Below are 24,754 nucleotides of genomic sequence, written 5' to 3'. Positions count from 1 at the left end.
CCTTAAGTGAGCTTTTATCACTCTTTTTCATTTTCATTTTTTTTTTGGTAGTCTTTTTTAATGTTTTCGATCTCTTTGTTGAAATTCTCACTTTGTTCATGCATGTTCTATTGACCTCATTGAGCATATTTCTGATGGTTATTTTGAATTCTCCATCAGAGACATAATATATCTACATTGCAATAAGTTTGATTTCTGGAGATTAATCTTGTACTTTGTTTTGGACATATTTACCTGCTGGTTTTTCCCTTGGTTCTTTATTTTATTATATCTGGATATTAGACAAAACAGCTACCTCTTCCAGCCTTCATGGACTGGCCTCAAACAAAAGAAGACCTTCACCTATCAGCCTGACCAGAGATTCTGGGGACTCCTCAAATCTGCATGCTAGTCAAAACCACCAGCTATGTTCTTAGTCGCTCCCAGATGTCTAGAATGTACTGGGTGTCATCTGCATTCTTAGACAAGTGAGACAGAAGCCAGTTCCTCAGGCAATCTCTAGAAGAATTGAAATGTCGAACATGTGGTCCAACACTTTCCTTCCTCAGGAAGTAGATGAGATCTGTCATTTTTCTCCCTTGTACTAAGCAGGACCCTCCCAGGTCTGTGATGGCTGCCGGCATGCTAGTTCAAACAGCCATCTTTATTTTTAGTAGCTCCAAGTGTCTAGAATATGCTGATTTTCATTTGCACTCTGAAACAGGTGAGACAGAAGTCAGATCCTTGGGCAACCCCCAGGAAAATCAGAATGTTGAACACATACTGTAGTTCTTTCCTTCCCTCTCCAGAGAGAACCTGGGAGTTGGGGGTTTCCTCCCAAGCATATGGCAATATGCTGAGTGTAGGGATTATGGTTAGAGGATGTCTCAAATTTTCCTATCGCTTCAATGTGGTTAGTTTTCTGTTCACCTCAAATCCAAGAGCTTCTCAACTGGCTTCTGGATTTATTACAAAGGGAGTTGGTCTGTGTATGGTGGTTGAATCATTGAGTTTATGATGGGAAGGAAGACCCAAGTCTTCCTATTCTGCTACATTGCTGATGTTACTCTCCTCTAATTCTTGAATGCCTTCTATGTAACAGAGAATTTTCATGCACATTATCTCGTTTCCTTTTCTTACAATTCTAAACACAAAGTTGACAAAAACCATATCATAAAGTATAAGATTTAGTAAAAACATAGGCTCAAAATTTTTAATCACAAAGCTGGTAAGAGGATTTGAACTCAGGTGCCCAAAGCAGAGTGTAGTGCTCCTCTACCCAGGGTGTCAAGGAGATGTGTCAATGTGTGGCACATGGTTTATGTTCCTTGGGTTTATTTAAAGCCTCTGAGCCTCATGTGTGTGTTGCTGTAGTTGTGGAAACCATCATCTTGCTAAGAAGGCTTCACACCGGATTGACAGCAAATTACCTTTTCCATTCATTCATCTATTTTCACACCGAAAATAATTCTCAGTATTTTTGAGTCAATAAACAAGAATGACTTGTTTATGCCGGTCTTAGGCCTAGATGGCTCAGGGTCTTGCTGATGGAACTGTTCATGCTTGCAAACTATGAGATAAAAACTTTGAAAACTAAGGCCTTGCTACCAGCATGTGTCTTGTTGTTGGGGGCCGCACCGGGGGTGGTGGAGAATGAAAGAACACACACAAAGACAAAGACACACAGAGAACATGGCGGCCGCGCTCAGAGCCTCCGCCTCACTTTATTTATACTCCATAAACCTCACGTCAGCAGAAAGAATGCAATGCAAAACAAACTTTCTTTTCCCACATGTAACCTTCTACTCAGTACCTTGTTTCTATATTCTTTCTTATCTACCCGCCTTCTTGGCGCCTACGGGAGTTCATTAAAAGTTCAGTTGGAGATACTGTCCTTGAGCCCTATCTATTCTCAGCATACTGTTTTCAAAGGCCCCTGCATCTTGTGGACCAGCAGCATTAGCACCACATAGAAGCTTATTAGAAATGTGGAATTGCAGGCTGTATCCCAGACCTCCTGATTTCATATGCCTTTCAGTTTGAAAAAACTCTACTCTAAAGCACAATATACATTTTGATGCTTTTCTCATGATGTAATAATTTTCTAGTGTGTTTGTGACTAAATGCAGTAAAGAAAGCCTTCAATTTCTTATTTTTCTATGTTCACTAATTTTAAAATAATAAATAATGAAGGAAGAGTCTTCATTGCCTCTTAGAAAACAATCACTTATTTACAACAATAGCTTTACAACTCCAACAATTCATCTAAATGCCCGATTTGCCCTGTACCTCTACAGCAGGTACACAGAGCCAACCTGGGTAAGCCATATTCTTTACGGGAAAAAAAAAGAGAAAATAAGTTGATTTGGTAAGTTTATGAAGTTGAAACATTGTAATGGAAATACCACTGGACTGGGTTCAAGAAGACCTATGTTTAAGTGAGAATTTTCCTCAAACCGTCAAGATATTCTTGGACAGGACTCTTCCCTTTTCTGGGTCTTGGGTTTCCTCATGTGTATTAAGAAGTTGGTACAACCTGGGTTTCAAGGCCTTTTCCCACTCAGAACACTTGCTAATTTTTGTTTAATAGATCTCTCCTTGTTCCCCTTGGAAACCAAAAATAAAATTCTCAGGCCCCCCAACCATCTGAATGGACTTCCTCCTCAGCCAGGGCACTCTTAAATTTTAACCTGAAAGACCAGTTCTGGTCATGACAGGAATCTGGGGGTCAGACATGCCTCACTGTGCCTCTCTGGTATTAACGTGAACACAGACTTTAAGCCTGATAAGAAACATTTTACAAGCCAGTCTCTGAACCCTGCTACCTGAAGGCTTCCTCTGCAAATAAGAACTTTGGTCTCCACAATTCTTTATCTTAACCCAGACATTTCTTTCAATTGATCCCAGATCTTTACATAAACTCAACCAATTGTCAAGCAGAAAATTTTCACATCTACCTATAAGCTGGAAACACAAGCTCTGAGTCGTCCTACCGTTTTGGACCAAACCAATGTATTTCTTAAATGTATTTGATTGAAGCCTCATGTCTCCCTAAAATGTATACACCAAGCTGCACCATAACCACCTTGGACACATGTTCTCAGGGTCTCTCAAGGGCTGCGCCACATGGTCACTCATATTTGGCTCAGAATAAATCTCTTCAAATATTTTACAGAGTGTGACTCTTTTTGTCGACATCTTCATTTCCTCCACCACTGCTATTTACTAGTCCAAATCACTCTTCCTTCATTTATTGCTACAGCAATCTGTTTTTGTTGTTGTTGTTGTTTGTTCGTTTGTTTTTGTTTTGTTTTGTTTTTGAGACGGAGTCTCGCTCTGTAGCCCAGGCTGGAGTGCAGTGGCCGGATCTCAGCTCACTGCAAGCTCCGCCTCCCGGGTTCACGCCATTCTCCTGCCTCAGCCTCCCGAGTAGCTGGGACTACAGGCGCCCGCCACCTCGCCTGGCTAGTTTTTTCTATTTTGTAGTAGAGACGGGATTTCACCGTGTTAGCCAGGATGGTCTCAATCTCCTGACCTCGTGATCCACCTGTCTCGGCTTCCCAAAGTGCTGGGATTACAGGCTATTTTTTGTATTTTTAGTAGAGACGGGGTTTCACCATGTTAGCCAAGATGGTCTCGATCTCCTGACCTCGTGATCCGCCCGCCTCAGCCTCCCAAAGTGCTGGGATTACAGGCGTGAGCCACCGTGCCTGACCTGCTACAGCATTTTAACTAGTCTTCTGATTCCTGCTCTCTTGGTTTCCTGCTCCCTCAATTCAACTACTCGTTCCTTTGTTCTAAAAAGAAAAGCTGACCATATTCGTCTTATGCTTGGAACACTTTAACCGCCCCAAGGCCCTTTCTGTTCCTTGAAGGTGCTATGCTCGTCTTCTGTCCCTGACCACACTGCTACTTCCCATCCCCTCTCACCTGAAATACACCACACACACCAGCCTCTTTACTTAGCTGAGTGTTGCTCGTCTTTTTTCTTTTGAGATGGGGTTTCACCCTTGTTGCCCAGGCTGGAATGCAATGGTGCAGTCTCGGCTCACTGCAACCTCCACCTTCTGGGTTCAAGTGGTTCTGCCTCAGCCTCCCAAGTAGCTGGAATTACCGATGTGCTCCACAATTCCCGACTAATTTTGTATTTTTTCAGTAGAGACAGGGTTTCATCATGTTGGCCAGGCTGGTCTCAAACTCCTGACCTTAAGTGACCCACCCGCCTCGGCCTCCCAAAGTGCTGGGATTACAGGCGTGAGCCACCACACTCGGCCTTGCTCACCTTTTAAGCATCATCTTCACCATCACTGGGAAGATACTCTTGCTGCCATGGTGCTCTGTCCTTTTAGTCATAATATTTGTTGCTTCTTACTATTATTGCTTATTTGTAACTTATCTCTGTGTGGGCTGAGACCAGTTTCCCGTGCTCACAATCATGTTCTTGTAGATAACACCAAGTAAGCACTAAAAATAATTGCTCGAATTGCCTATGTGAATTCTTGTCTCCCACTTCCTTTGTTGATTAAATAATAATAAGCTCTAAATATTGCTTTAAGGAATAGGTATAATTCACTCAAGACACATAGAAAAATTCCTGGCATTTATTATTCACTTAATACGTCCTAGCTATTACAATTGTTATTATCCTTTTCTCTCTTTAATTACAGCAGTCAGTATGGGCTTAATTATAATTACCTGATAACTAAAAATCTTCTCACTTTGAAGCTAAATGGAATACTTAAAAAAGTAGATGCATTAATCAATTAACCAAATGCATCAGTTTAATAGTATTTCTTATTCCAATGAAACAAAGAATCATACTGTTATATGCTATATATATAATTCATATTTATTATAAATTATGCACCAATATATTTGCAAAATAATGCATTTAATTATTATAAAATATTATTAAATTATTCTGAAAATGGTCTGTGATTTGTTTTCTCAAAGCTTAACTTAATGGGAAAGGCTTGAGAGAAATTGTCATTTTAAAGAAAATAAATCCTGGATACTTATGACCTAAAAGGAAATCTGGCATGCATCTCTTAATATTCTTAGAAATTACTCAAAGGTTCAGCTTTTATTAATTCATAACTCTTCAAAGTTATGAATCAATAGATCCTAAATCTCCACCCAATCTCCCACCCAATATTTGAATCTCCGTGGCACCACCTTAGCCCAGTGATTGAACAGTCACTGCATGGAAAGGGAGAATATTAAAGCTCTATTAGTTCCCATAGCAACATATGATTTATTAAGATTTTATCTACGGTTTTTTAAAAATGCATTCTCTGCAAATCAGAAACAAATTATAACATAGTCATAGAAGAAAAAAAGGAAGATGGATGGTGGATAAGGAAACAATTGAGATATTTATATTAGTTTCTTTCTTTGTCAGGCACTAAATAATTATATAGGTAGGAGTTATGACCAGAAAAGATGCAAAATATCAGTCTTATTCTGTCACTATTATATCATTCAACATTACTCTTATTCCCAATTTGCAAGCTTTCTTCATTGTCTCCTAGTTATTCTTTGTTTATATTCTTTCTCTCCATCTGATTCCCCCTTCCTCCTTTTTTACCTTCATGCTTCTTTTCCTACTAGCTCTCTTTGTTTATCCAGGTATTCTTTCATTTCTGTAATACAATAATATGGTTTTACCTTAATAACCCAGAAACTGAACTATAATAATAATAAAAAATACTCTGACATAGGAGGGGTAGGCTGGACAGCCACCGTGATAATATGTGGTTAAAGGCTCAAAACATGTAGGCTGGGTAGATGGATGGATAGATAAATTTAATTTTACAGATATTCCTCAAGTTCCAAACAGTAAAGTACTGTACTGTATACTGTGATAGATAATAGGTGAGGTCTCATTCTCTGTACTTCAATGGCTAAAATCTCCCAGAAATTTTATATACAGAGCTAACTAAACATAGCACAAAGGAAATGGTAAGAAACAATGCAAAGAGAGGAAGAAGTGAGAAAAAAGAGGCACAGCAGAAGAGAGAAGGGGAATTTTATGCAGGGAGGAGGAAATAGAAATAAAGTAGTTAACAAATGGAAAATTAACATGGACTACAAGAAAGGCGTGTTTCAGAACTTCAAGCACACTAACATTGGTTTTCTTCAAATCGTGTGGATCCAACACATGGCCACTGGTGAAAATGCTGCATGCTATGACTTTATTAAGTTTTGTTGTTGTTGTTGTTGTTGTTGTTTTATGAGACTGAGTCTCACTCTGTCACCCAGGCTGGAGTGCAGTGACACAATCTTGGCTCACTGCAAGCTCCACCTCCTGGGTTTAAGGGATTCTCCCGCCTCAGCCTCCTGAGTAACTGGGAATACAGGCACATGCCACCACACCCAACTAATTTTTTGTTTTTTTCTTTTGTATTTTTAGTGGAGAGGGGGTTTCACCATGTTGGCCAGGCAGGTCTCAAACTCCTGGCCTCAAGTGATCTGCCTGCCTTGGCCTCCCAAAGTGCTGGGATTACAGGTATAAGCCACTGCGCCCAGCTGACTTTATTTAGTCTTTATTATAAATTGAATAAAACCTTGGTAAATAGAGATATTTTGTTTCTTGTAACCTGGGTGGATTATTGTAAATTAGCATCATATGCTTGTTTCAGACCACCAATAACAGTCATCTTTATGAACAGAGGCTTTCAAATAATAGGCGAATGTGTGAAAAGAGACTTAAACATTTCTGTAAAGAATTCTATGAAAATTTTCAACATGGTCATTAGAATTTGTACCATTAAAATTTTTTAATAATAAAAATCACTTTAAAACATTATTTTAATGATACTAAATTTCTACTTTTTACTTTTTGAAATACATACGGTAGCAAGCAATGAGAAAGTATTTAATGATGACATGCCAATTAACAAGTTCAATATGTCAAGTAAAAGTAATAATGTTTCCTTAACACCAAATAGTACAGCACGATTTATATAAATGCCCATCCTTCCAAAGAATGGAACCCTTTCACATGGTGCAGTAAATTGAATACTGTCTTTTTACAGCTGTTCACAAAGACAAAGATATTTTTGAGCTTCATTTATAAAACATAAATATCATATTGTTATTCCAGCCTTCTTGTAATTCAAAATAGCATCAGTGCTGGCTGAACATATTACTCATGCATTGGAAAGTTAGAAATGGTGACAATTTGAAGTTAACATTGTGAAATGAAGATGAATGTGCAAAATGTTCTAGCTTTATTCTGTTTTCTATGAATAATCTGAACATATTTCTTCTTTATATATTGGTTTAAGAAGATGTTATAAATACCTAACTTGGGGACAGAAGGATTTTAGTAAAGAAGAAGAGACATTTAAAATTACTTCTACGTCTTACTCTAAGAACAATCTGCCAATTAGTAGAGCTGTATGTTTCCAGGTACAGAAAGATGTGTCCTAAGATTCAGACAGAAGGTTGTGAGTTTACAGGAAGAAAGAAACTGATTCCTTCTGGGGTGTCCTAAAGGCTTCTCACAGAAAGTGGTACTTGAATAGTGTCAGATATTTGAAGCAGGGACAGGATATTTCAACAAGAAGGAATGCATAAATAGGACATAGGCAGGGAAGCAGCCAGGGCATATGGAGACTGAGGAGTTTGGCTGTTTAATGGAGTTCATGGAGGTTGTGACAGAGAAGTAGTGGCAGATAAGATGGATGGTAAATTGGGGGCTAATTGTGGAAGGTTTTGAGTGCTAAGCTAAGTAATTTAGTTTTTATTTGGTAATGAATAAGAAACCCCATGGTTTATTTTTCCCTAAGTTTTAAAATGCTGAATACTCACATGATCAGAGCTCGCTATTTATCGGATACTTAGAATGCACCCAGCTATGTTAGGTGGTTTATAAATATTATCCAATATGATCATCACAAAATTATGGCTGAAAGATGTATTAACCCCATTTTTCAGATGAGAGAACTGAGTCTCAGGCTATATAATTTGCCTGTGTACAACAATCTAAAAAGCAGATTTTTTAATCAAAATCATTTTGCTCATTACGCTACATAATCCTGTTGTTTTCATAATTCTATTGTTTTAACAAAATCCTGTTCCACTATAATCCCATTATGCTTCATAATCTAGTATTTTGAAGAAGATACAAATAGAAAAGATCGAGAATATGTCAGAGGCTATTTTAATAGCACAAGAAGTAATCATTCTGATTCAATTATGTTTGTCACTAGTTCAAGTAACAGCAAATCTGAGTTATCACGGTTTCTGAAAAAATGCACATTGAAAAATTGTGTGATGGTTATTTTAGATTTTTAGCATGATGTTGAGGGTTCCTATGCAAAGGAAAATTTAAATTTGTTCTTTGACTGTTGGGTTTCTTATGTTATTCAGGAAGTCTGGCAATGCCTGTAATGGGAACTTTCCTAGTAATATGCATTAAACGTAATTTCCACTTTTTTAAACCATCAAAATTAAGCATATAGTGTGTGTAACATCTAAACTATGGCAAGCACCTTAATTACATTTTTTCATTTTAATCTCACAACAACCTTGTAATGTTGGTGTTCTTCTCCCATTTTATAGATGAAGAACCTAAGGCTGAGAGAAATTTTGTCTGTATACGACGCAACCAACATTCATATTCAGCTCTATTTGTCTTTAAATCACTACAGTTTCCACTACAGCCAATTGCCCTGTAACTCCTCATGTAATAAAAATGACTGATCTTAAAGTGATATTCATATCTCATGATTGAAAAAGAATAAGGCATCATCCGTGGCACAAACCTGCCATGCAGGGAGTGTAGAATCAGTGTTAATACACAGGCTTTGGGATCAAAGGAATGTGAGATTAACTCTCATATCCACCATCTTAAAGCTGTGTGGCCTTAGATATATTACTTAATCTTTCAGAGGCTGGACTGCTAATCTGAAAAGTGCAAATAATAATATCTACTTCAGGGAGTTGTTAAGAGGATTAAGTGAAATAATGCCTAAAAAGTACTTAACACAAAGTAGGCTCTTAATAAAAGCAAGCTCTAGGTGCATAGCACATTATGCTATTTCCTTGATTCTCATAGCTTCATCTCTGAGTCAATCACTTCCAAATATTAGATTCAGACCTCTATTCTGAATTCTGGATCCATGTATCCCATCACCTATTTGGCATCTGAGCTTGGATGCCCACAGGCATCTCATACTTTGTATACATCAAACTGAACTAATGATATATGTCACCCTCCCTCCTTCCCAGCTAGTATCTGCTCCCCTGCAGTTGGTTTTTTTTTATGGTAGTGAGGTAGGGGTGAGTGTGTGTGTGTGTGTGTGTGTGTGTGTGTACAAATCAACACTGTAACCAGCCCACAACTAATCCATTCTTAAGTAACTCAGTGCTAAGGGATATGGCTTCTAAATTCCGCCCGATACCACCCTAGTCTTAGTGGCCATAATTTCTCTCCTAGCCTAATGCAGTCACATCCACTGCTGCCTACACCCACCAACCAGTTAGTCATACTCTAACCAGAGGGACCTTCTTAATGCCCCTTGAGTTTTAAGATTGGCTTAAAGTCTCATTCCACTTTGATGGAAATCCAAAATCCCCCTTGGAGTTTTTGTTAACTTGGTATAAACATTCAATCTTATAAATTCTTCTTCCCTCAGGAGCCAACTTCCACAAATACTGCTTCTGTACCCTAACACCTCCTGGTGAAACTCAGCCCCTTCTACAAGTTCCATGGATGATCCACTCCTACAAAGCACTTGTGAGCCCATATAGCCGACTTTAGTGAACATTAGGACTCAGGGAGACGGAGAACTATTTGCTATTCAGAATGTGAACTCCAATGGTGCGTTAGGTATTTCCAGTCTTGAATGTCCTCTGCCCTTCTCACCATCTGGATGTTTCCATTGGCAGATTGCCCCTTCTTCATCCCAGCATCATACCATCTTGGGGGCTCTTATCTTATACCCTTTCTTTATTCTAGATTTCTTTATTCTTTATTTAAATCCTTTGTGATTTGAATCCCAGTTTGGATGTCTGGTTTTTGTTTGTTTGCCTGGGTTCCTCAGCTCACACCATCAGTATTTCCTTCTATCCCAAGTGGTTGGTTACCAAGTATTTTTCCAATAAAAGTTCCCACCCCCAATAGGAACTCTGGAGCCAACAAGTAACATCATAAACTTTTTGCTTCTATTACAGAATGTAAATCAGATCATCCCACTTCCCTGCCAAATAGCCTGTAAGTGGCTTCCCATTGCCTTTAGCATAAAGCCTCTAACTTTTTTAGAAGGGTCTACAAAATTTCCCATGATGACTCCTCTACTGGCCATTCTAATGTTGTTTTGGTTTCTCATCCACATTGTTCTTTCTCCAGCACCCAGGTCTTCATATTCACTGTCCTTAGGTCCTGTTCTATCTCCAACTCATCATCAGGTCAACTCTTACCAGCCCATAGGTCTCTGCCTAACTAGCACTTACTCTAGGCTAGAGCCACCTGCTAGGAGCTCCTTGATCATCAGGTATTTCTTAACAATGCTTTCTCCACTTGCAGTTATCTAGTTATTTAAAATAATGTATTTCCTCTCTCTCCACAGACTCAAAACACTACTAGGACAGAAACCAGATTTCTTGTCTTAACTATCACATTCTCAGCAAGAAGCATACAGCAGGCACTTAATTGTTAAAAACTATCTGAAGGTAAACGTTGAGTCAAGCATCTGTGTAAGGTATTGCCCTAAATCTCCCTTAACTTCTGGGCTTTAATTTATTCTGCATATATAGGGATCAGTCTTTCAGAAGACCCCGAAAACCTTAGTGAAGGTGGAGGGCTCAATAAACTATTTGCTTTAAAGCTCTGACAATTTTGTTGTTGCTGATATTAACAACTCAACAAGAAGGGGAGTTAAAGGGCAGTGCGTACAAAAGGTCACAAGTGTACTGCCTAAATATGCTGTGAGCTTCGTAAGTAGGCTGCACTCTTGTTCGCTATCATCAGGATTTAATTAACTGGTGTCACAGCTGAATTGACATTTCATGCCTGTGGGGAAATTTGACGGAACTCATCCATTCCAAAATAAATGATTAGCACCACCGTCTTTCACATGATCTTTCAATAAGTGGGACAGCTACATTTTCACAACTTGCTGGGGAAAAACCATTTTCAAACTCGAAATACCAGTAAGCATGGAAAAGAAGGATGGGAAATAATAAAGTCAGGCAAAATGATATTTGTGGACCCTTCATTTTATGAAAATAAAACTTGTTTCAGAGGCAAAACGAACCTGTCAGGAACCCCTGTTTTTCATAACAAATTATGCCAGAAGAATGTTGCACAGTTTTGGAATTTACCTGATCACTGAGCTGTTGAGAACAAATGTATTTTTATGGGTTCCTGGGTTGTGGGCCGACCCCCTACCCAGTCAGTCACCAGCCAAGCACAGCTTCCAAGTCTTTAAACTTCTCAGCACAGTAGGCCCTAAAACTGTTCCCATGGTAACCTTCCATCAAACAGGTGAGCTGTAAAACAGGTGAGCTCAGGCTGTTATTTGCAGGCAAAACGAGAAAAAGAAATACTGGCTGCTCTTGTTCGTGATGCCACAAAGAGAAGTAATACTGATTACTGAATAAATAGACTGCAAGTCAGAATAGTTGTTGAACCAATTAGGAATCATGGCGTTAGTGTCCTGACCAAAAAAAAAAAAAAAAATACACCTTCTAAAATGTATACGTCTCAAAGAAAATCAATGAGAAAACAGATCACAAATTGTGTAGAAATATTAGTCATTGTTTTTGGAGGATCTCCTAAATATTGGGTCCTTGGATGGAAAATTTGCACATATGATTTCATTTGTCTCTAACCCCCAAAAAACCTGTCATAATAAGCTTTTAGTATTTCCATGATTTACCTTAAATAACTGAGGTTCAAAGAATAAAAATGAGAGACTATCACTTAAGTGGGATTTGAACCCGGGTCTCTGTGTCTCCAAAATTTCTGTTTTTTTCATGATGCTACACTTTTTGAGCATTTATCAAGCATATTCTAAAAGAAGTCAGTCACAGTTTGTGCTGAGGGAATTTGCCACCAATTAAGTACAGATGTGAAAGGCGGCATTTGGGAAATCATCTTGGCTCCAGGATCTTACAGTCTAGGGACTGTAGTATAATAGAGTCACAAAATCTGTAGTTATAAGAATTGCCTTGAGTGCTGTCTCCTCCACAATATAATAGGGTAGCCTTGAGAAATCCATTAAATTTTTTGAACCTCAGTTTCTTCTTCTGTGAATTGAGATAATAACTTAATGGAATGTTCTGAGAATCAAAGGAGAAAATATATTTGAAAGTGCTTTCTAAAATATAAAATGTGATATACGACTATTAATATTACCCTACATATCACATAAAATCTTGGCACATCTCTTTGGCACAACAGTTTCTTTTCACTTAAAACTGGCCAGTTGAATTCTTTCCTCAAGCGTGTTTTATTTAATCTCCAAAATTAAGAGTTGTGCAGAGCTTCCAGTCTGAGTTCATTTTAGAAGTCAGGAAATAATTGTTACATTATTATATATATTGAACTGTCATTATACACATGCACACACATATGGCAACTTGATAAGAAAATATCATTTGTATTTATTTTAAATTAATGCTTAACTGGTGACAGCCTGTAGCTATCACCTACACTCTGGTTGGGCCAAGAAAATAGTGTATGATTTAGAAACTGAAGGACAAAAGATGAGTAATGGTCAAGGAAATGGGAGTGCAAGGAATTCAAGGCAGCCTACAGGCTGGGGCTGTAATCTGGCAGCCTACAGGCTGGGGCTGACCTGCCAATGTATTTTCTTTGGCCAGCAGGGGTTTATTTTGTTGTAATTGTGCTTTTTAATGATGCTCTTAAACAATGTATGTACCCTCCAGTTTGCTAACATTCCATCATTTGTATCCTCTTATACCTGGCTGCCTCTCACATGTATATTACCTGCCTGACAGCAATAGGCAGTTGGGAGTCCCTTTACCAAATAACAGGCAAAAGAGATGAGTCTTCTTCATTCTGAAACCATAAAGAATGATGGGAGGCTGAGGTAGGCAGATTGCTTGAGCTCAGGAGTTTGAGACCAGCATGGGCAACATGGTGAAACCCCGTCTCTACAAAAAATACAAAAAAATAGGCAGACTTGGTGGTGCATTTGGGAGGCTTACCGAGATCTACTTACTGAGATCTGGCCACTGCACTCCAGCCTGCATCTGACCATTAAACCAGGAAAGACTGAGCATACACTGGGCTCAGGCACCAAATCCCGCAGTAGTAGAGAACTGGCATACTGTATCTGAGGAGATACATTTAGGATACATATTAAAAAGTCTAAAGTTACACAGCCGGTTGTAAATATTCTAATTCAACAAGCATTTAAGAACCTGCCATACGAGCTTCAGGAAAGTTTCTGGCACACAATAAGTACGATGTAAGTGGATGTTCTTTGTTATGTCATCATCATCATCCTTATTATCATCATTGCTATTATTATTGGTCAGACACAATTCTAGGAAGGGCGAAGGCTCCTAACTCCTGTTTTCCTCTTTACTCCCAAGTAGAGGGTATCCCCAGCATTCTGCTCAGTTTCTGATGCATGCTTGTTGCCCAAAATATATCTGAGGAATGACTGCATAAATAATGGAAGATTAGAGAGAGGCCATCCCTGGCCTTTGAGATCAACAGTCAAAATCTGCTCTGACAATTTCTGAGAGCTGTGAATAATTCTAGCCAAGTGTCAGAAGGAACCTGGCAAGGGTAGCTCTGGGACTCTGATTTTCCTGAAGGAACTGAAAAGAAAGAATACCTGGGTGGAAAAGGTATCCTGGTAGCTGGACAGGAAGGATGTTCAGTGGATGCATTATGTAATGTCTGCAGAGAATCATGGCCATAGGTGCTACGTAAGCACCAAATATCATTAATATTACTATTTAAAAGAACGGAGCAGCCTATTCCTTCCTAAGTGGTAACCTGAGCACAGCAGGATTTTACTAAGTCTGATCATTTATTGGGTTGCCAGCTGGAGCACTGACCATGCTCGGGATGTACGTCACACAGCCTGATTTGGTGCAGCCAGCACTGGTTCTGACTCAGCATCTTACCTGCCTGAACTATTGCAACACCCTCCTTCCTGTCTATTGGCCTTATGGCAGCCCAGTGAGCCTGTTATTCTGCATACTCCTAATTATATAAGTCTTGCTGAACTGTAATCGAATCATATCACTTTTCTGCATTACAACAGTTCATGATTTCCTTTGGCCTAAAAAATTGCCAAACTCCTTAGCAAGGCGCATCTTGGTCTTGGGCCACCAGCACTCTATTCTGAGCATCCTCCGTTGATCTAAATGCTCTAGCGGTCTCTGGATGCTCTTCCCTCTTAACAAGTGACTTTTCTGACCCGTGTTCCCCTGGCAAACTCATGAGCATCTTTCAAACATCACTTGCTCCCTGAAGCCTTCCCTCACACCCATCTGCAGAAGCAGAATTGAGGGCCTTCTTGTCTACATGTCTGTGGCACTGAACAGTTCTCTTGTATTGGCCAGGATATTTGGATGCAAATCTTGGAAGTCTAGATCAAACAAATTAAAGACTATGTTGGGATTTATTCACTCGTGTCACCAAACTGCACAGTGACTGGGTCTTTGGATGAGTGTGACCAGGGCCTCAGACCAAATCAGGGAGTCTACCACTAGTAACTATCTTCATGGGGCAGAAATGACAAACACTTCAGCTCTGCATTCATACATACTTAAAGCCAGAGAGGAACAAGAGCTCCTTCCCGTGAATTCTAGTTATAAAACGTCAGAGGAACCACTCTGGATGGCCTGGCTTCGTCCACATGAGCATCACAGGAAGGGGACCAGGTGCCATGACTCCCCTAGACTGCTTCAAGGTACCTGCTCAGACCCAGTGACGGGGTAGCATGATTAGCAACCCTCGTCAGGACCTCATTAGATTGAGAGTGGGAAAGAAGCAGTGTCCCATAAGAAGGTGCAAGCTCAGATAGAATTTCAGACAGGCGGAAGAGTAGGTGTCATCTGGACTGTTACTCAAATTCGATAACTAATAACACTTCAGATCCTAACTGTGTATTTGAGTTTTTGAGTTTGCCTCTCACTACAGAGTGAGCTCCTAGAGTGCAAGGAGGCACATCTGACTCATGTGCCTCTGCTCTCACCTAGCATGATGCCTGGTGCCAGGTTGCCACTTAGCTCATGCCTGTGTGTTCTTGAATTAACAAACGGATAGCTCTCCAATGCTCTGTGAACAAAACATTCAGTGAACATAATTACGGAATTCTGTAGTGTTTGGAAGTTAGTTAAACAAATGTTTATAGAACTGCTATAATTTAAAAGACATCGAGTAGCTCACGCCTGTAATCCCAGCACTTTGAGAGGCTGAGGCGGGCAGATCACCTGAGGTCAGGAGTTCGAGACCAGCCTGGCCAACATGGTGAAACCCCATCTCTACTAAAAAATACAAAAATTAGCCGGGCATGGTGGTGGGCACCTGTAATCCCAGCTACTCGGGAGGCTGAGGCAGGAGAATTGCTTGAACCCGAGAGACAGAGGTTGCAGTGAGCTGACATGGTGCCACTGCACTCCAGCCTGGGTGACAGAGTGAGACTCCATCTTAAAAAAAAAAAAAAAAAGAAAAGAAAAATAAAAGACATTGAGTGACTCAAAACTAAAATATAACACAATAATCTTTGAAATACAACTAGTATTTATTGAGTTCATAGTGTTAGCATTCTTACGGAAGACATTTAATCCTCACAAAAATTCCATGAGTTTCAGGAATTAGCCCTATTTTATAATTTAAGAAGATGAAGTTAAGAGATCCTTGGACTTCCCCTAGTTCTCACAGGTAAAAGGCTACAGAGGCAGAATACAAACCCAGGCCTTCTGATCTCAAGTCTGTTGCCTTGCTCTTAAGCAAATTATTTAACCTGTCTGGGTAAAATGGAGATAACAACACTGGTTTCTAAGGATTGCTGTGAGGAGTAAAAGAAAAAACATATATAAACAAATGAGCACATAGCCTGGTCCAGATTAGGGGATTAATAGACAATAGTGCTATATTTGTCAATGATGGTGGGTGATTTCCTTTGATTCTGACTGGTACATATCTCTGGCCAGTTTGGGTCCTTGTCCCACAGCCCAGGGACTCGTCCTGTGTTAGTCACCTCTTCAGTGCTACCCACTCTGTCTCTAGTAGCTTCTCTCTCCGAAGACTGCTTCTAGAACAGGTCACAGGCACCTGGGCTCCCCCTTCGTGCTGAAGCCAAGTGCCCAGCCCCCTTTTGCTGCCTCAGTTAGCTGGCCCCACTGGTTATGGAAAGATAAGTACCAAGAGGCATAAGGATACATGGATCCTAGACCTCGTCTTGACATCAATTAGCTGTATGACATTTGCACCGCTGTTCTCTCAAGCACACAATGAGAGCTGGACCAGAGAAATCACTACATTAAATTTGTTATGTAAAGGAAATTTCAGCAAAAATATTTTTCCTGCAGAGTCAAGCAATACTATTACTTCGCCTCAAAAAAGTTTTACATATTTTTTTTACAGTAACCAAGTAGATCAGCATCAGACTTGCCTACATTTATCAGATCAATTTCTATTACTTTTAACTGTTCCTTCCTGCTCTACTTCTCAGCAGGGATTACGTGCCTGCAGCATACTCTCGGAATTTTCTCCTGAACATAGATTCCAGGAAAAGCTAAGGTAAAGACGACAGAGTAGAAAGTAAGAGCACAGATGACACTTCTTTTAGGCGCACTGCCTAGATCTCACTTGGCCTGCTGCCTTCCTCTCATTAGTTGCACCAACTGAATCTGATTAGCCCACTCTGATTTATTTTTGGCAACCTGGGAGTGCATGGGCCAATGCTTATTTTCATGGCTGATACAATCATCCCCAAAGCTGTCGTTAGCATTTGGAAGATTAGTCCCTTTCTCTGGATGATTTTACTGCCTAGGAAGCATCATGACACACATTAGACATATATTTCTTAAACACTTTACAAAATTGAGTCTATTTACTCCTCTTCTTATTATCACAACCACCTTCTGTTATTGGCTGCTAAAACATAGAGAAAAAATTATTGATAATTACATATTTGATGCTTCTAAACTTATTGTTTTCTGAGTTAGTGAATCACCCACTATAATCAATAAGAACTAAAAGCCAGATTTCAATGCTACTGGATACTCAGTGCCTGAGTTGTCTACATTTTGCTTAATAGACTTTCCCATTACGCACCAAACAGTACTATCTGTGTGAAAAGTGAATAATAAGGAAATATGAATAAACATTTTCTCCTAAAAATGCAACTTTCAGATATGAAGCACAATGTCCATATGATTTCTATTTATATTTGTTGACAGTAAGATTTATTAGTAAGGATCATTATTTTTAGGTCTTTGAGACACAAAAATTCTGAGATTCCAAATAAATCCTAAAGTACACTTAGTATAAAAAACATTATCATGAAAAATGAAACACTTTGGCAAATTTTCCAATAGGTTAAAAGTAAAAGGATTTTTTCATCAGCTCTCAGTTAATTTGAAAGCGTATTTATAATCAGGATTCCCCATTCACTAAGCATTTCGTAAGTAAACAACCACTAACCACCACCAAACTTGCAGCTCCTGGAGGCAGGACTTTGGATCCCCAGTACTTAGCAGACTGTGTGATTCTTAGTAGGTTCTTAATTTGTATCGACTAAATGAGTATTTCAATTAGTAACTTCTATCATGGGTGTGATTACTCTTTCTTTACCTCATTCCCAAGTCTTCTTCAAGTCTTCTCTATCCAATGAGGACATCCCAGCTGTTCCAGATACCCTCTTGTAAAGTCTGTCTATAGAAGATTCTAAGGAAAGCAAAAGGATAGAAGAGAAGAAAAGATAAAATTTGCAGAGAGAGAAGTTTAAAGAGAGAAGGCCACTATGATAGGGGGAAAATGAGAAGTTTAAGAAATATTGCTGGAGACCTCAGGTGCACTAGTTAATTGGGGTCTAATTTGTTTCTTGTTGTTGTTGTTGTGCCAGAATTTTAGAAGTATTTCAATGCTGATGAATTTTCCTTAAGAGCAAGGGAAGATGAGGAGGCAGAAGATGTTGAAGCCAACCTACATATTACTTGTGTTCCCTGCTTGATCCTGGGAATGTATTCACCGTGAGCTAAGGTGAATTTTGTTTTGCTTAGGAAGGTTAGAGGGAGGGCTCTTTGCTTTCCTTAGGAAATACATTATATTCCCCACACTAAAGTAAACTGATGATGCTACAGGAAGAATTGGCGTGCCTAGTAAACAGAGGATCCAACTCCATCGGGTCAGCTGTAGCAGCAAGGGTATGGGGGCATTCAGGAGCAGCAGGAGTTAGCTTCAGAGCACGAGTGGGAACAAAGTGACAGGAACAGGTGCACCCTTGGGCAAAGTAGCCCACCAGAACAGGGGCTGATGACTTCACTAGACTGTCAAGTGCCCCCGCTGCACTTTGGGCCTGTCCATCATAAGCACACGTTGTGCTGATAGCCTCCATGGCACCATCACAGGGATGGGAGGGCATCCCATCTACCTTTGAGGCCTGGAACCTCTGGGTACATGGGTATCTCTTGCACACCTGTGACCCAGCACCACAGTATACACTCATCAACAAATGTTCCTCACCCATGCGCATTGCTCAGGGCTTGCTCCTGGACTACTGGCACCGCCCTGCTCCACCAAGCAGGGGACAACCCTGACCCAGCTGTTCTATACTTCTGATGGCCAAGAAAATTGTTCCCCACATTCTCAGTTCATTGTTCACACCCACTATTGATTCGACACCCCCTTGGGACACTGACAGAGCAAAGCTGGAGGGTATGGGTACAACAGCAGACTGCTCATAGAGCCACAAACCATTAACAATGCAATACTTCTAGATTTGGTGCAGGAGGCTAGGATGTCTGTGATCCTCAGCTAATAGGTTTTAAAAGAAAGTATAGTAATGGAAAAGAGATCATGCATCTATGATAGCAACCTGGACCTTTCTAGTCATATTAAGGGTACGGACAATTGCTTGAATTACTAATAGAAGTCTATTAATTTCAAATCTTAGTTGACGAAATGCTATGGTTGAAAATGTCAACTTTCTTTAAAAAATTCTACAGGTGAATGATCCTGACTTAGTCAGGTCTTAATGTGCATTGGTGTTAATCCCGATTTACATTATACAGGTAATAATCTAAGATCATTTTTTCTTTTTAAGCATTAGGAACCTTTGTGCATGTGTGTTTATTCTGGGTATGGGGAAGGGAGAGGAAACAGTTAGAGAATTTTGTTCACCCTATTGGCAGAAAAGGGCCAACAGGCACAGGTCACAACCACAGGCAAAAGGAGGTTATAGTAGCCTATTATTAAATTTAATTTTTAAAAATACAAACCCTTCTCTCACGTTCACCCACTCCGAGGAGGAACGGAAGATCCCCGAGCCCTCTATTCTAGGGTTTCCATATGTAAAGCCTGAGATGGTGAGGGTAAGAATTAAAAAATTATTTATGAAGGGGAAAAAGACATCTGTTGCTACCTTAACCTTCAGACACTCCCATCCCCAGCCCCTTTTGCTTCTTCAGAAAGAACCCCTGGGAATCAATTTGGGTATAGAACAAGCCCTTCCTCTAGAGGGGCACTCAAACCCCAACATGGTATTGGAAGCTCTGGGGTTAACTGAGGAAGAGGGGGAGAATGGATAGCACCTCAACCTAGCAGGGGAGGGGATGTGCCCTTCCTTACCATGTAGTCAGCCAGCTGGACAGATGGCAGCCTGTGCCTCAATTGCTACTATCTAATAATGACTTTTTCCCTTTATGTGTTGTCCTCCCCAGTACTTCATAGAGAGTCTCCCTCGCCTCCACTGGAGACACTAGGTTTCTTGATCTTTTCTTCAAAGAGAAGGGAGGGGAGAGGAGGTTGTAGGTGGGGCAAAGCCCATCTCATCTCTTCATCTAAGTCAGAGCATTTGCTCTCCTAAAAGGAACCTAGAAGGGAAGTTCTCCAAGTTCTTGCTCAGATAGGAGCAGATTTCTCTCCCTCAGCAGAGGAACAAGACAGTAGCAGAACACACTGGTCTTGATGAGTGATGCCATCAGTACTGAGTAGCAGGGAGGGAGATTTCAGGAGACAGGGAGGTAGGGCACATCTGGCGCTGGTCTCACCCTGATGCAGAAGACTAGCCCTGCACTGTTCTCCTCTTTAGATGAGTATGACGATCACCACGGTCCTGTTCACTGTAGCTGAATGTGTGGGAAGACCAGGCACCCATGAGGCAAGGGGTCTTCCCTCAGTCTTGGTGTGGAGGCAGCACATTACTTGAGCCCTAAATATTTTTAAATTCCTTTCGGTTGTGTGACCGTATTCTTCAGGACATTGGGTAGGACTAAATGACTGAGGATGAAACCAAATATGTCTATATTGCAAAGATTCTCTTGATTTTTTTAAAAAAGGCCTTTGAGTAACACAGAACTATGTTCGGTTCTAGAATTACTTTTTTTTGTTTCTATTTCTCTGGTGAAATTTTCTACCCTTTCATTCATTATGAGCATACTTTTTAGTTTATTAAGCATAGTTATAATATCTGATTTACAGTACTTGGCTACATCCAAAACCTGGATTTTCTCTTGAAAATTTGTCACATTTTCTTGGATCTTTGTATATGGACTAATTTTGGACGATTTCTTGAATATTGTGAGTATTATGTTATAAAGACTGTAATATTTACATTTCATGATTAAACTAATATTTTAGTCTTACCAAGAAATTCACTTGGTTGGATGAAAACTACACATGCTTTTTTGTGGGTGGCAGCTTGAACCTTAGGACCATTCTTTTAGCTTTGGCTGGGTTACCTGCAGCCTGACCACCCTATGAATGGCTCAGGAATCAGCCTGAGGTTTGGACAGACTTTAGGACCCCCTGTTTTGGCTCACCCACTCACTTTCCATTAGTGGTGGTTGCCAAGATTCTCTTATCTTTTGCCTCAGGCCAGAAAGACTGAGATTTTGTCAGAGTTTCAGCTGTCTCACACTGTGCTGAGTGAAGCCTCTGCCCTCTGGCTATAAGCTGAGATAGAAGATGGATGGATGGACAGGTGGGTGGATGGACGGATGGACAGACACACAGACAGACAGACACAGACAGACACAGATAGATAGATAGATAGATAGATAGATAGATAGATAGATAGATAGATAGATAGAAAGATAGATATAAAAATAACTCATTCGGTGCCAATACCTTCTGCCAAGTGTCAACTTCCCTCCAAAAATCTCTGCTTTGTTCATGATTCAGTCTTTAGTTGTTTATTTGGTAATTTGTCCAGAGTGTATGGTTATTATTTGCTGGAGGAACAGTCAGAGAGGAACTTTCATGGCCATAACTGAAGCATAACTTGCAGAAGCATAATTCAAAAGAAAGAAAAGGGTAATGGAGAAGGGAAAGAGCTAGCATTTGTTAAGCTCCATATATAGGCAACACATTAAATACTTTTTCTGTTCTTTTTCTGTTTGCTTATGTTTTAGCCTTCTTGCCCAAACAGTGAAATGCTCTTACGAACTTTAGGCTAGCCTCACAATTCCACCTGGACCACTGGCAATATAGCATGGCTCATATTTTGTGTTTGATCCCAGAAGTACATTGCTCAATGTTAGAAACATGCCCATGTGTCTGGAATAACTGCCTTGATACATTCTCCTAGAATTTTTCTAGGACGCCACAGCCTCACTCATATTTTTTTAAAACATGTAATTTCACCAGCATAGCTGAAACCAAGAACTTCCCTAGAACCTAAGTGTCAAAACGACTTTCATTCATTATTGACTCCTTCACAAGATGTTTATTTTGTTTATTACATGACATAGTCCAATAAAGGGACATTTTAAAAGTTCATTCTCAATGCCTAGCTCATATTACAGAAATCTGCCTAGGATCACCCACATCAAAAGCACTTAGCATATACCAGGTACTAATCCTAGAGCTGGAGACGCAGCTGGAAATAACATGCAGTTCCTGACCTTAGAGGACTTATGGTCCAATATGATGAGATTATCGGGAACACAATTTAGTCTATTCAGTGTTAAGACAGAATTAAATTTGTTTATGCCAGACATTCTTTATAAGTACTAGGGCCTGTAAACACTGGATTTCTAACAAATAAAATAAGAAGAAAAAGTCAGTACATTTTTTGGTCTATGAAGCCTCTTGGAGAGTAGTGATGTATACTGTGTGCTTCATTTGGTTGCTGAAAATATGTGAGAAACCAAAATCAATAAGTTAAACTGTTGGTGGAAATGTAAATTAGTTCAGCCATTATGGAAAACAGTATGGAGGTTCCTCAAAAACCTAAAAATAGAACTACCATATGATCCAGCAATCCCACTACTGGGTATCTATCCAAAGGAAAGGAAATCAGTATGTTGATGATTTCTCTGCACTCCCATGTCTATTGCAGCAGTCTTCACAGGAGGCAAGATACAGAATCAACTTAAGTGTCCATCAGAGGATGAATGGATAAGGAAAAGATTATGTGTGTATATATATGTATATATATGTAAATATATATATGGAATATCATTCAGCCTTAAAACAAAAAGGAAATTGTCATTTGCAACCACATGGATGAACCCAAAGGACATTATATCAAGTGAAATAACCCAAGCACTGGAAGATAAATACCATGTTTTTACTCACATGTGAATGCTAAAAAAAACTTGCAAGTTGCTCTAGCAGAAGTCATTACTAGAGTCAAGGAAGGGAGAGAGAGGGGGACAGCCAAAGGCTGGTTAAGGGACACAAAAGTATACCTAGACAGGAGGAATAAGTTGTAATGCACTATAGTACTATAGGGGGACTATATTAACACTTTATCGTGTATTTTCAAATAGCTAGAAAAGCGGATTTTGAATGTTCCCAACACAAAAAAATGATAAATATTTGATGTGGTTGATATGCTAATTACCCTAATTTGCTCATTATGCAATGTATATATGTATCAAAATATCACACGGTACCACACAAATATGTAAAATTGTTATATATCAATTAAAAATAAGAATAATAAAACCAAAATCAATAAATTGAGTAATTTGTTAGAGGCAAATGCCCATATATCATTGATTCAATCAGCCATTCCTTCACTGATGTAACAGAAACTTACCAGTTACGTGTTATGTGTTATGTGACAGACTCGGTGTTAGGAAAGTAAGTTAGGAGATGAAGACAAATTAACATGTGGAACAATAATTAGGCTGATTTTTTGTACTTGTGACTATAGGCAAGTGACTTTATGTTTCTGAGCCTCAGTTTCCTCAGCTACAAAGTGAGATTAAAAATAACAATACCTATATCAGGAGGTTATTTTCAATATTAAACGTGATATTTTTATATAGAGAGCACCTGGGATAGTGGTTGGATCCCAGTAGATCCTTAATGAGTTTCAGCAATTTTTCCATCCTGCTACTATAGAAGAGAAATTTGAGGCCCATTGCAGTGAGTAACTTACTCACCTGGGGCACTACACACCTAGAAGATAAATTAAACACAAGCATGTGGTACAAAGTACATGAGTCTTGTCTGAGACCAAAAAGAAAGATTAATTCTGCCTGTGGAGTCTGAGACAGAATCAGGGAGGAATATTTAACCAATTCCACGGATGACTTTCCAGATATTGTCCATAAACATATATCTGGAGACTTGGAGCAAAGTTTTTAAAAAGTCCATCAACTGCTGATCCCGTAGACACCTTCAGATCTTCCATCTGATCCCTTCCTCACTAATGTAGCTTCCTTCATCTTTAAGAGATTATGCTGGTTAATCTTTAATGACAAGCATCAACACCAGTTTCTCAATCCTGACTTTTTTTTATCATCTTCAGAACTAGCAGGTGACAGGAAAGAGAGGAAATAACTGCCTTGATATGTTCTCCTAGCATCACTCCCTCTAAAGTAAAAAGAGTACTTCTTTAAACCATGTAACTTTGCCAGCACAGTTGAAACCAAGAACTTCCCTAGAACTTGAGTGTCAAAATGACTCATGCATTATTTAATCCTCCACAAGATGTTTATTTTGTTTATTACATGACATTGTCCATAAACTGGAAGCAGCTTCAGTGGAAAAAAATCCTCAAAGTAAAACCCTGAGAAGATTATTAGTCCTAAGAAGGATAATCTCTTTTTGATTTTCCTTGTGTAACTAAAATACCTATGTAACTCTATTTTAAGAAATAAGGCTTATCATAAACATTAGTTTATGATATACAATATGTAAAAATTATCTTAGTATGACTTTATTGCCAATTATCTGAATATAACCTCCATCTCTTTTTTTCTCTTTCTTTCAACAGAACGCTACAGCTTTCCATGTAACTGTCCAAGATGATAATAACATCGTTGTCTCATTAGAAACTTCAGACGTCATCAGTCCAGCATCTGTGTATGTTGTGAAGATAACTGGTGAATCCAAAAATTATTTCTTCGAATTTGAGGAATTCAACAGCACTTTGCCTCCTCCTGTTGTTTTTAAGGCCAGTTATCATGGCCTTTATTATATAATCACTCTGGTAGTGGTAAATGGAAATGTGGTGACCAAGCCATCCAGATCAATCACTGTGTTAACAAGTAAGCATCATGTGTAATATTGTCCCGTTTCTTCTTATTGTTCCCCTGTTTCTTCTCATGTAGCTTGAATTGAGAGAAGCCACCCAGAATGGCAAAATCACTTGCC

The 24,754-nt window shown here is 39.4% G+C and overlaps 1 protein-coding gene across 2 annotated transcripts in view; it reads left to right on the top strand.

Moving 5' to 3' along the window:
- LOC105481666 (protein tyrosine phosphatase receptor type O) overlaps positions 1–24,754 on the top strand; it is a 273,785-nt gene that overhangs the window by 132,833 nt on the left and 116,198 nt on the right. For both annotated transcript variants that reach the window (XM_011741389.3, XM_011741385.3), the window contains exon 2: positions 24,375–24,648. In XM_011741389.3, the coding sequence (XP_011739691.1) occupies positions 24,375–24,648 (274 nt within the window). The remainder of the gene's footprint in view (positions 1–24,374; positions 24,649–24,754) is intronic.

Source organism: Macaca nemestrina, chromosome 10 (assembly GCF_043159975.1).
Source record: "Macaca nemestrina isolate mMacNem1 chromosome 10, mMacNem.hap1, whole genome shotgun sequence".
In the NCBI taxonomy this organism is placed as follows: Eukaryota; Metazoa; Chordata; class Mammalia; order Primates; family Cercopithecidae; genus Macaca; species Macaca nemestrina.
Note: the sequence above shows the minus strand (reverse complement) of the source record. Positions and strands in the feature narration are given on the sequence as shown.